The sequence below is a fragment of the Megalobrama amblycephala genome, linkage group LG22 (genome assembly GCF_018812025.1).
Source record: "Megalobrama amblycephala isolate DHTTF-2021 linkage group LG22, ASM1881202v1, whole genome shotgun sequence".
Taxonomy (NCBI): domain Eukaryota; kingdom Metazoa; phylum Chordata; class Actinopteri; order Cypriniformes; family Xenocyprididae; genus Megalobrama; species Megalobrama amblycephala.
The window spans coordinates 16,597,877-16,611,128 of record NC_063065.1 but is presented as its reverse complement, the minus strand read 5'-3'; the positions used below and the strand labels follow the sequence as shown (position 1 = coordinate 16,611,128).

At 38.1% G+C, this 13,252-nt stretch overlaps 1 protein-coding gene across 2 annotated transcripts in view; it reads right to left on the bottom strand.

Annotated features, from left to right (window-relative positions):
- The window catches only part of LOC125258452, a 34,492-nt gene that overhangs the window by 5,063 nt on the left and 16,177 nt on the right, over window positions 1-13,252 (bottom strand). For both annotated transcript variants that reach the window (XR_007182623.1, XM_048175397.1), the window contains one exon: window positions 11,276-11,369. Coding sequence is in view for 1 of the 2 variants with exons in the window: in XM_048175397.1 (XP_048031354.1) it covers window positions 11,276-11,369 (94 nt within the window). In the remaining variant the exon portion in view is untranslated. The remainder of the gene's footprint in view (window positions 1-11,275; window positions 11,370-13,252) is intronic.

Sequence of the window (13,252 nt, the reverse complement as noted above, 5' to 3'; positions counted from 1 at the left end):
AACTGTGTCTGAAATCTCATGACAAGGACAAAAAGTCATTTGTCACAAACATACTTTAGCAGGAGATATTTTATTGTATAATTTGTTTGGACGCTTGAAGTAGAAAGTACTTTAGTATTCCCATATACTGTGTAATGTATTGTAAATCTATCTATCTATCTATCTATCTATCTATCTATCTATCTATCTATCTATCTATCTATCTATCTATCTATCTATCTATCTATCTATCTATCTATCTATCTATCTACCACCCCCTTTGGCTGGTCCTCACTTTCTGACACACCTTTAAAGGCCCGCTGAAGTGTCTTGGAACGCGTAGCATTATTCAATGTATTGACATAATTTCAACTAAAACAGGAAGACAGGGCGAAATATTGAACAGCCCCGTAAAACCTCTGTTTCCTTTTAATATCTAACCGTTTAGCTTCCTAATCTCCTCTATATCACTTTAAAATATAGCATTCTGTGCAGAATTTAAATGGGTCCGATACCTTTTGTGGTCTGAGACGACTCGCGGATATGATCTGCTCTGTGCTCTCGTGTCCCTGGGCCATAGCAGACTGTGCTCGCTCCGCATTGGTTCACGTTACACTAACGCGAAAATGGACTTCATTCGCGTCAGTGAAAAGTATATTTATACTGTCTGAATCATTCCCTATCCCCTATATAGTGCCCCTACTTTATCATGTAGAACCTAATAAATGTGTGAACAAATGACTGATTTCAGCTGCAACTTCAGTGTCTGTTAATGGCGTAGGAGGAGGCGGGACTTCAGATTCTAGAGAGCATTTGATTGGACAGGAAATTTGATGAGAAGCTGAAGTGCGATGTGATGTCATTAAAATCCGTGATCCATTTTAGCGGAAGTGAGAGACTAAGTTTTGAATGCTTATATCTCCTAAATGTGAATTTTGTAATTGTTTTGGAACACACCAGCTTATTCATAACATTAAGGCTAACATATTCATATTAAAATCTAAAAAACTTACATTTTGATTTCAGGGAGACTTTAAAGGTCTGTTTGAGGGGTAAAGGCATGGTATGTAAGTATCCCCGCAAGAGGTTGTTTATTCAAAACAATAACAAAGACATAGCTGTCACATGTCATAATACATGCATGAGTCGGAGAAATGACAGGGTCTTCTTAAAGAAAAAGGAGAACACGTAGGAGAAATAGAATCAAAACTACACATACAAACAATACCAGACAGGGAACTAACTACTAAGGTCTTAAATACACAGAGCAAACAAAAGAGCTAACAAAATAATTAATGAGAACACAGGTGAACGGGATGATTAATCAAATAAACTGAGAAACTGGGTCAAACGACAGGCACAGGGAAAACAGAACCAAAACACATACATGTAACAGTACGCCTCCTCCCGAAAGGCACATCATGGAGACTCAAATAGCCCAACACATAAGTCCATGGGGGAGTGGAGGGTGGGAGGAGCCAAGGGGGAGCCAGGAACAGGAGGAGCCAGATGGAGGTCCAGAAACAAGCCAGTATGAAGCCCCAGGGCAGAGTTGAGGGAAGAGCTAAAGTGGAAACTGGGCAGATGACATCCCGAGGACAATTGACAGAAAAGGAGCTGCTGGAGATGGAGACCCAGATGGAGCTGACAAAACAAAGAGCCCATGCAACGCTGCTGGCACTGGAGGCCGAGGTGGATCTGCAGCGATAAGTGTTCACGGTGGTACCAGGAAGCCTGAAGACTTAGGTGGAGCCGGGGGGAAGACGGAGCCAAAGGTGCAGGCAGGATGATGTCTGACCAAGGTGGAGCTGGTGGGATGAGGGAGCCCAGTAGAGCAGCCAAGATGATGGTTTCTAGTGGAGACGATGGAGGGAGGAGCCAAGGTGGAGCCGATAGGTCAACAGGCAGTGGTGGAGTGATGGGTTCAGAGGCTGGAGGCGAAGCCAGGGGATCCTCTGGACTAGGTGGAGCTGGTGGCCTGAAAAACCGTTGCAGATCCTCATAGCAATGTAGATGAAGAGGAGCTAAAAGGAACCAGCAGAGGAGGGACTGAGGATCTGCTGTCAGAGGAGGTGGGAGAGGGGGGCTGGGAGGGATCACAAGTGACATGGGGCTGAGCAAAACCAGCAGGGAAACAGGAGAGCCAGAGCAGGGCAGAATTCTTTTAAAATACAATGTATGGTGGAGAAAACGGTGTATTACTATTATTACAAATAAAGATCTTTCTGATTATGCTGTTAGCTATTTGTGAAAATAGTGTTGTCTCTGAGGAATGGTATAAACAAGTATAAAAAAATAAGAGTTATATATCAATTATTAGTTTTCTCTCGATAAAGGTATCCAAACAGTTTCTCACCTGTCTAATAAAACACATAATGTATCAAAACATGTTGTTTCCATGGTTTCTACAGAAGTAAAACTGGAAATCAAGGGTAATGCAGATAAGACGTCATTGCTAAGCACCCTCAAACGCAAAGAAGAGCACCTCAGTTGATACTGTAATAATATATTGTCGAAACAGATTTGGCAAACGCTCCAGTGCATATTTGTGTTTGCACTCTGAAGAACGTCAAATGTATCTATTTACAACGTGTTTTGCAGCAGTGAGCAATGTAGCCAATCACAGGCAAAGTTGTTGATCTCTTGAACGCAATTGCCAATCAGAGGTGTTTAAGTTAGTCAGAATCCACTAACCACTCAAAACACCAGAGTTTTTATTCAGTGCTGAGTTAGGCAGGCTCGTGAAACCTCTCATTAACAAACAAAATGTAGACATGATGTAAGTAAGAGATTTATTGTGCATTGTTGGCAGCTTCATTGATTATAATGGAACTTTGTGAGATTGCGATGAACCGGCAAAGCAACAGCGTTTTAGTAACTGTAAGGGAGAGGTCTTGGCTCGCCTATATTATACAGTGCTCAGTGTAAATGAGTACACACCCTTTGAAAAGTAACATTTTAAACAATATCTCAATGAACACAAAAACAATTTCCAAAATGTTAACAAGACTAAGTTTTATATAACATCTGTTTAACTTGTAACATGAAAGTAAGGTTAATAATATAACTTAGAGAACAAAATTTCCAGTTTTACTCAAATTAGGGTGATGCAAAAATGAGTACACCCCACTGAAAGTCTCTGGAGCAAAGTTAAATTTTAGACTACAAATGTCTAATTTAACAAGAATTCAACCACAGGTGAGTCTGATTATTCATTACACAGGTGTCCAGCAGACAGTTGACTATAAAAGGGTGTTAAAACCCCTTCCAATTTCATGCTGTCAGCAATGGCACCACATGGAAGAGAAATGTCACAAGACCTGAGAAATAAAATAATTTCTTTACACCAGAACGGTGAAGGCTACAAGAAGATCAGCAAAGCTCTACTTATCAGTCAGAATACTGTAGCAAAAGTGGTACACAAATTAAAAAAAGATGGAACTGCAACCATCTCACAGAGACGTCCAGGTCATACATGGAAGTTAACCCCTCGACAGGAGCGTCTTCTGATGAGAAGGGTTGAAGAAAATCGACATTCAAGTTCACTGCAGTTATTTAAAGAAGTAGAACCGGGGTGACTATTTCCCATGACACAATACGGCGTACACTGCAGAGGAATGGCATGCATGGGTGCCGTCCAAGAAAGAAGCCTCTCCTAAAGCCCAGGCACAAAAAAGCCCGCCTAGACTTTGCCAGGGCCCATGTACTCTGGAGTGATGAGACCAAGATAAATGTTTTTGGAACTGATGGCTTTAAAATTATATGGCGTCACAAAGGTGAGGAATACAAAGAAAAATGCATGGTGCCTACAGTGAAACATGGTGGTGGCAGTGTCCTTATGTGGGGATGCATGAGTGCTGCTGGTGTCGGGGAGCTGCATTTCATTGATGGCATCATGAATTCACAGATGTTCTGCTCTATACTGAAAGAGAAGATGCTACCATCACTCCGTGCCCTTGGTCGTCTTGGTGCACTTTTCCAACGTGACAATGATCCTAAACACACATCTAAGGCCACTGTTGGATTTCTGAAGAAGAACAGGGTGAAAGTGATTCAGTGGCTCCTGATCAGAACCCAATCGAACACCTATGGGGAATTCTGAAGAGACAAGTTGGGAATCACTCTCCATCCAGCATCCAGTCTCTAAGAGAGGTCATTCTTGAAGAATGGAAAAAGATAGATGTTGCAAAATGTCGCCAACTTGTTCATTCCATGCCTAGAAGACTTGGTGCTGTCAGTAAAAATCATGGAGGCCATACAAACTACTAGATGTTGTAGTTTTTGTTGTGGTGTGTACTCATTTTTGCATCACCCTAATTTGAGTAAAACTGAAAAATGTGTAATCTAAGTTGTATTATTAACCTCACTTTCATGTTATAAGTTAAACATGTTATATTAAACTTAGTCTTGTCAACATTTTGGAAAATTTTTTTGTTCATTGAGATATTGTTAAAAATTTTACTTTTCAAAGGGGGTGCTCTCATTTACACTGAGCACTGTATATACACACGTGTAGATCTTATTCATATATCTTTATTCTTTATTTTTTATTTTACTGTCTGTATACTGTTGTTGTCTCCATGTACTGGAAAAAAAAATCATTGTGTGTGCAAACATACTTGGCAATAAAGCTTCTGTTTCTGATTCTGATTCAGACCGTTGAATAGTCACCGTCTAAACAAGCCTGACAGACGTTTCTCACCATAGAAAAGCACTTCTTCAGGGGACAGCATCACAAGCTGCTATTGTGAATGTGGCGCTTCACTGCTGTGTTCCGGCGAGAAGCTGACCTTGTGAGGCACCATCAAATGAGCTCACTGCAGCCACTGCTTAAATATAGGTTATCCAAAGCATCACTGAAATATTTAATTTTTTTTGTTTAGGGTAACAGAGTTATACTTTTCAATAATCCAACAACATCCATGTGCTCACAAAGACAGACTTACAAATGTGTGTGTGGAATTATTTGTTGCAATAGCCATTAGTTTTGAGATGCATTTGATATCTTATTTTACAGTTCTGTATCTCACATTCAAACCTACCATGCTAAGTTGATCTCCAGAATTTTTATTATTCATATTTGTTACATTAAAAAATAATAATTGGGAGCTCCCTCTCTCTACATATTTTGCAACAGCCAATATTTAATGAGAATTTGCAGTTCTGTATATCTCAAATTTAAGCCCACCATGCCAAGTTGATCTCTAGACCTCTATATTTAAGTCTTATTGCAAAGGACAGCAGATATGTTTTATGCATACGGTATATGTATCCCCCAGCAATTACACCCTAGAGACTCTGCAAGAGTTTACAAAGCTCTTCTTCACACAGACTCCACACAAGGATGTCAGCAAGATGGACTGTATGTGGGCACTGGTTTGACTGATAATTAGACAACATCAGTATTCATTCCAAGCTGACAAATAGATTGCAGCTGTCCCTCTAGTGCTGATATCAAATCCTGCTCACATGTTATAGATGAGTTTCTTTTCTCTTTTAATACATTTTTCCCCTTTAATATATCAGGGGATAAATAGCCATAATTTATCAAAATTATGTTGTTTTGTCGGGCTAATACAAATTTCCTTCTTGTCATTCCAATTTAGAATCCTGACAGTTTAGTTTAAGTTCACACTCATGAATTACAAGCAAACCCATTCTTAATTCCAAATGTGTGTTTAAATGGCACTGGGTTATTACTGAGGTTTCCTCAGAACAAAAGCTGAACAGAACTGTGGGCAGTGACTCAGATGAAGTATTGCTGAGATGAGTCATCTGAGCCAGAGTTGAAGCTGCTCATTATGATGGTACACAGCAAAACCCTGAGGCTCTATACTCACTGCCAGACTGGCCTTTATGTAGAAGCCTAAATGTTCTTAGCTAAACACATAGCCTTTATACCTGGTATCTAATGAGGGACAAACTCACTTCAGTAGCTCTCTTACAGAGTTCTCAAAAAGGAGGTCCTCTTAACCTGTCTGCTGTTTGTATACCCAGGGCAATCTGACCTTTAAAGGGAAATGAATACTGGTTTACAAGAGCGTGTGCCCAAGGGATAAAAACACATCACATATAATGGCTATGATCCAATTCCTGGGGTGCTGTCTGTTACTTATAAGGTTCCATATCAATTACGATAATGCTAAAGTTCTTCCCTACTCAATACCAACATGACAATAAAAGCAAACACATTATCATATAATCTTAAAGGAGGAGTGATTATGTTTGAAGAACAAATAGTTTGGTCATGATGGCGCAGGCTGATAGATCCTTTACATAAATAATGCAAGCAATCACACCATTACTGCATGGCACAAGCAGATTGGCTGGTGAATCAGCATAGGCCAATGAGATTGCTTTTAAATAGTCATTTAAAAAGCATTTAAATAGTCTGGTTCAGTGTTTGCTGTAGTCCTGCAGGGCACAAACAGAGTTACTCTGAAACCCTCCACCTCCCCCTGCTCCACCTGCCTAGATCTGCTACGGGATTGTATCTATTAGTAGTAGCAAGTCCATACTTGCAAAAGCTACTTTGAGAGTTATGATTAAAATACAATTGTAACTCTTCACAAGACCCAGAAGAGATGTTCTTCGACAAATATTACAGAAACTAAACAGATTGACCCACAATGTCTGTTTAATTGCTTAAGATGCACTAAGTGCAAATAGCGTCCCTTGTTGGCAAAAGCTATTTACACTAGCTCCACCCACCAATGTCTGGTTGGGCCACTCAAGTTTTAAGAAAGATGCACAGAATTCAACATCTTCAGTGGTGCAGCAGTAGAGAGTAACGCTCGCAGATCTGACTTTTAATGGATCGAAAAAGGCGGCTTGATTCCGCCTTTTGCCGAGCTCGCATTTATTTTCAATAAAAACGAATGTAATGTTCTAAAAGTGGAAATAAACTGCGAACAAGTGTTTAATAATATTAAAAGTGTTTATTGGGTAGGGTTAGGGGAAAGTGTAGGGAGAGTTTTTATTCTCCCAGTAAGGCAGCATCCATTTAATAATTTTAATAAATATTATGTCTGGTATTTTGTCACGTGTAGTAATACATGCATGAGTCGGAGAAATAACAAGGAGGGTTTTTTCGAAAACTACACATAAACACAATCAATACTCTTTTGTATTGTGTAATACACTTTACACTCTTATTGCATCCTGTTAATGTACAAAATACTGAAGTGCAAATAGTATCTGCCAATATAAAGTATAGATAGCATCAAATTACGATTTATTCTTATTACAAAGAACTGATACTTTTTCATGGTGTAAATAGAATCTGTCATTATCACTAAGAAAATGCTGCTATTGTCACTTAGTGTAAATAGAATATATTGATATTTTCACAGTGTAAATAGCATCTATAACTATCTGCACTTAGTGTAAATAGCATATATCGCTAAGAAAATATGCTATTTTCACTTAGTGCATATAGCCGCTGCCTATTTTTATACATCTAAAGCCTCATTCACACCAACAGTAATTGTATTAGTGGAGATCACCAGGTTGCTGTACTCCTGGTCAGCAGTAGCTTCTTTAAAATCTGATCACAAATGAGATTTTGATTACAAATTAGATTTGCTGGTGAAAAATGTCAAGAAATCAGTTTTCTAGTGGCTAAAAAAAGAAGGGACAAGCAAGGACAAGCATTTGTATATAAATTGCAGCAGTGCATTATCAAATTATAACAATATGAACGATTATCATTCATTGATTATGATTCGTTTTTATGCATGTTAGTTAAGAGCGGGGGTTTAGGCCTCTGAAGATGTGTGCCTGAGGTCTTTGTCAACAATTGCTTCTCATGCAGATTTGACTGTGATGCTAATACTGACATTTAGCAATTATTAAATGTCATTATATATTACAAGAAAATGGACACAGATGCCCTAATCATGTAATCTTAAATAAAATTTATTTGATTGATTAGCATCTTTATTAGTTCAAACAGAGTGGTCTTACTCTATCTATAGATATATGGGCTCCTTCAACTGTGTGTCATCCATTAGTATTTCCATTAATTGGACAAATAACAGGTATAATCACTCAGGAAATACCTCATCCTGATGAATGGTCTTTGGCTTGAACCTGAATTAGGCAGCATTTGGCTGTACATGGACTGAGCAACGAGTAGCTGAAAGGCAATCAATGAGGTGGAGGTTCTATATTTACTAGTAATACCCTTCCTGAAATCCCTGGATCACACAAATTGATGCCCTTGAGTTATTATGCCTTCTGGCGAACATAATTGCCAATAAAGCTTGATGTGAAATCCGAAAATCTGGGATGAAGCTCAGACAAGATTGATTCCTTTTTTTAAAATGTATTTTGAATGCAGCCTATAGTGTCCTGTAAGTGAGAGATCAAAAGTGATCATGCCGTTGAAAAGGATATTCCATCCATCAATCCATCCATATCTATATCTAAATCTATATCTATCAGTCATTCTAGATTGATTTCTTGAAGGAAAAAAAAGGCACTGAATAAAATGCACTGCGAATGGACATTCAGTCAGAGTTAGTCCTTGCAAATCCCCTGAGGTATCGAGTGACTGCTTGTCCGGCTGTCCCTTCACCTCCCAAGCACCCCTGGGGCTTTTGACATGCTTTGTAAGCATCTTTGACTGACCTGATGTTCTCTACTGTTCTTCTGTCAGTAACATAGTCTCACCCAAAATGTTTTCCAACTATGAGCAAATAATCCTGAGCTCTGCAATGATGCAAGGATAAAGGATGCATGCCTCAGAAAAACAATCTAACACACCTGCTCACAGAGCAAGAGGTCTGAGCCTGGCATTCAGTTGATGGGAGAACACATGCTGATTTAAGAATGAGTAAAGGTTACAGGTGTGTTGCACACTGTGAATGTTGTTCTCAGCAATTTTTGTCACAGTGGATGATTCAGATCTTGATTTATTTATTTATTTTACCTTAATATAAAGTAAAAGCATGTCCAATACCGAATAGCTCAATACAACCTAATGTTATAAATGTAAAAAACTTGTGGTAGCGGGGGATGGGTAGAGTTTAAAGACATTTAAGTGAATGTGTATAGTGCCAAACACTTTTCAGTGTATTTTGCTGACAGGCGTTTCTTCAGGCTTAGTCCTTGACTTTCACATTTATACTTTCAAGATACACAATTACTTAAGCCTTGTTTCCACCGCAGGAACTTTTCCAGGGAACTAGGAACTTTGGGGTGGTGTTTCCACTGAAGTTCCGGGTGAAAAATTCCCCCTCTGAAAGTACTTGCTCGCTAGGTAGTACTTTTTCAAAGTTCCGGAACTTTGAGGGGTGGGACTTGGGCGCTGAACATACTGATTGGTTGAGTTCACGCAACGTTTTGATTGGTTGACTCCACGCAGCATTTTATTTCAACCATCATTTTTTTTGTCTGTTGCAGTGCATGCAGTAAGAGTTGTTTGCTATTCAAATCAAGAATGGAGTTTAAAAAATATGACCGATGGACTGACGATGAGTGTCAGGCTTTATTAAGCTTACATGCAGAGGACAAAATCCAGCAGGAACTGGAAAGTCGTGCGCATTCCTACGTCACCGAATTATCTTCACGGTACTTTAGACCTCTATGGAAACGCAGCTAGCAATAGGTCTGGGGGAAAAAAGTTACTGGGAAAAAGTTCCTGGAACAAATTGTTCCAGGTAATTTTGGTGGAAATGCGGCTTTATAGTAGGTCAAACTAGTAGGTCAGTCAAACAATATTTTACATACTCTTAAAGTCGGCATGAAATCAAAATTGACCCTTTTTACTTTATTAGTGCATATTACTAGTCTTGTGGTAAACAATTAATCCGTGCAAGTTAATACACCGAAAAAAATTGTTTGTCGTGGTAATCTTTAATCAAAATCTGAAAAGTTACTTCCGGTCTAGAATAGCGTTCCTTCTCTGATGACGTCAGTTTGACGGCTTGGGTTGAAAACGCGTAAACCACTCCCCTCCAACCTTAGTCTGCTATGAGCGAGAGATGGAGAGGAGGAGTGCTAAAGTAAAACTCTGCCCTCTATTTAATATTCCGTTTCACTTGGAAATACGTCACAACACTGGAGAAAAGAGGTTTGCAACTTCCGGTTCACGGGGACTTTAAGAAATAAGAATGGATATGGACAAGGGCGTAGATTTGGTTTCAACTTTGGGGGGGTTGAATGTTGGTATGGTTGTATTGTATTGGGGGGGGTTGTAACTGATGGTTTTGAATATTGGGGGGTTTTGGAAGTTTGATACACGCTCCGAACCGCTGATTTGAAACAAAAGATTCGTAAAGCTTCGAAGCTTCATGAAGCAGTGTTTCGAAATCATCCATCACTAAATACTGTTTAATAAAGTTGTTATTTTGTTTTTTTGGCGCAAAAAAAGTATTCCCGTCACTTCATAACATTAAGGTTGAACCACTGTAGTCACATGAACTGTTTAAATATGTCATTTTTGGGTGAACTAACTCTTTAAGACAATTCCTTAGATGTTTTGTTTTTCACCATGGCAGTCAACCCAAATATTTTTATATGTTAAATGTTTTTCGTTCTACATTTCTGACGCTGACTGTCAATTTTGTCTAGCTAAACAGTAAGTAAAGGTTTACTGGAAAAAGTCAATACTCTGTAGCACACAGAAAAAGAATATTCACATTTACATGTATACAGTACATTTATCTTTGTAGCAATATGCTACATGCAAACAGAAAACAGAAAATCACATAGATATCTATGGAATATTCATGGACAAGTTATAATAATTGAATGGATCATTTTGCATGTAATAGCTCATACGATGAAAGAATGTTTCTAAGTTGTGAAGAGTATGACAATTTCACTGAGAATCAACTCATCAGTAAGCCTTGTGCATTTAGTTATTGTGCAAATTGCAGACAATACTTAGTTTTTTGCATACAGGTGCAAAAACAAAATAAATTTGCTTAAATTAATTAAAATTTGGAGTGAACAAGAAACAAACTGTCCAGAGATCTGATCTTTGGAGAAAATGTTTCATTCTGGAACTGTGCCAAAGCAATTGAGAAAAACTGTAATACTACAAAGCAGGAAATAGCAGGCTCTACAGTGCATTCTGTGAAAAAGCAGATTAAATTAACATTTAACCTCTGACATTGTTCAAACTCCTTCCTCTCTGCATGTAATACACTTTGGTTTTAAGTCCTGGATATGTGGATTTAATTGGTTCATTTCTGGTTAAAGCAAGCAAACATTTGAAACCATATAGCGTGAATGCTGTTTTACACCACCAGCCAATGAGAAAAGAGTAACATGTGACCATAATCACTACCTCAGGGCTGTTTCTTCCTCTGGAGGCGGATCCTTCAAGCTGCCCTTGGATCCAGTTAAGTGCAGTCATGCCGATGTACAGTACAACCGAGCTCCTAAGTGAACAAATAATAAAAGGGTCCTGCTTATGGAGCTGCACTGATCTCATATTGCAGATATGTTTTAATTATTGGAAACATCACTGTGCATCTTTTACAAGCCCTTTGCAGTTTCATTAAATTATAGCATTAGAAAAGAAAAAGTTTTCTGGGGGTTGTGCTATGTGAATATGCTGTAATAGGCTATTCAAAAGCTTCAATCCATTTTAAGTGTGCTTTGAAGAAAATAATAGGTACCCATAAAAAGTATTCATTCCCAGTGTACTTTTTCTCATTTTCACTAATCAACACAAAGCACTCTATGTTTCTTAAGTACTTATAATGGAAGAAATCCAGGCATCTTCACTAATTGTTAAGCTCTGAGAACCTTGTCACAAATCCAGTATGAATGTTTCCTGGTCTACGCGAGAGCTGTGTTTCCATGGAAATGCACTAAGCAATGATGTTTCAAGATTCAGATATGTATGTTTTAATTAATACATGATATTATGTGAAACATGTGACAGATGGTTAATTATGAAGTGATTCAAATGGGCAAAGCAATGGCATGAATACTTATGCATTCATTATTATTATTTGCGTTAAATGACTTTACATTTATTTTACTCATGTCATTAATCAATAGCGTTGTTGATGAGTGACAAAAACTATTAACAAAAAATGACAAATAAAAGAGGAATTATTTGAGAAAATAAAAACATGAAATAAATCTATATATTTATATTGAATGCACCTATACTGTAATAAGTCTTGAAATTATTGTGAATACTTTGACCTGTCCTGAAGGAGAAAAAAAGTGGCAAGCATTTACCCTTTTATATTCAATAATTTAACAAATATAACATTGTTTTAACATTTAACATTAATGATAAAAATGATAAACACAACATTACTTAGAATCTTTATATTGAAGTGCAACATACTTTAAAGGGATAGTTCACCCAAAAAATGAAAATTCTGTCATCATTTACTCACCCTCAAGTTGTCCCAAACCTGTATGAATTTCTTTGTTCTGCTGAAAACAAAAGAAGATATTTGGAAGAATGTCAGTAACCAAACTGATTTCACCCCCCATTTACTACAACAGTAGGAACAATAAATAATATGGTACTCAAAGGGGGGTGAGATCAGTTTGGTTACTGACATTCTTCCAAATATCTTCTTTTGTTTTTATTGACTTGCAGACTGTGAAAAGGCTCATTCAGGTTTTATTATGATCATTTCTCTGTTTGTTTCTCAGAATCTCAAAGTAATAAGCTGTTCCTATTTTTGTGTTTGTTTCTTCGCTGCTCTGCGAAATAGGCATTTTCACTTTGGAAATGGAAAACATCAGGCAAAAATGGGGAGGAAAATTGAGCAAATGCAGAATAAACCACAATTATTGAGTTTCCTTTGAGGAAAAAGAAAGAAGGGAAAGCCTTTTACACATCTCCTTTGCCTCACTGTACTTTCCAACTCATCCACTGGCATTTCAAATGTCAAGACGTCTGGATCTTCACCAATCACACACTGGGGTGCCAGACCAGGCTGTCTTTGAGACACTGATGAATAATCAATAAGAATAAGGGCCATCTAGGGCTATGCTCTGTGCTCCAGTAGAGGCTGAAGTCTTGATGAACCTCTAGACTGAATGTTAGATAGTAATACAGTGACTTTTTGATGCTGCCTTCCTATGGATGACACCATTAACCTACCATAAGTGCATTCTAATGGTAATGCCCAATGGATACAATGGCTCAAAATCACTTAAAGATGGTTTTATGTGTAAAATGTGGGTTGATGTCACTAGCACAATGAGAAGGAGATTTCTTTTTTTCTTTTGTTACAGTTTTTTGACCTTCAGCTAGAAAGCCATCTGCTGAGATTTTTCAAAGAACAGT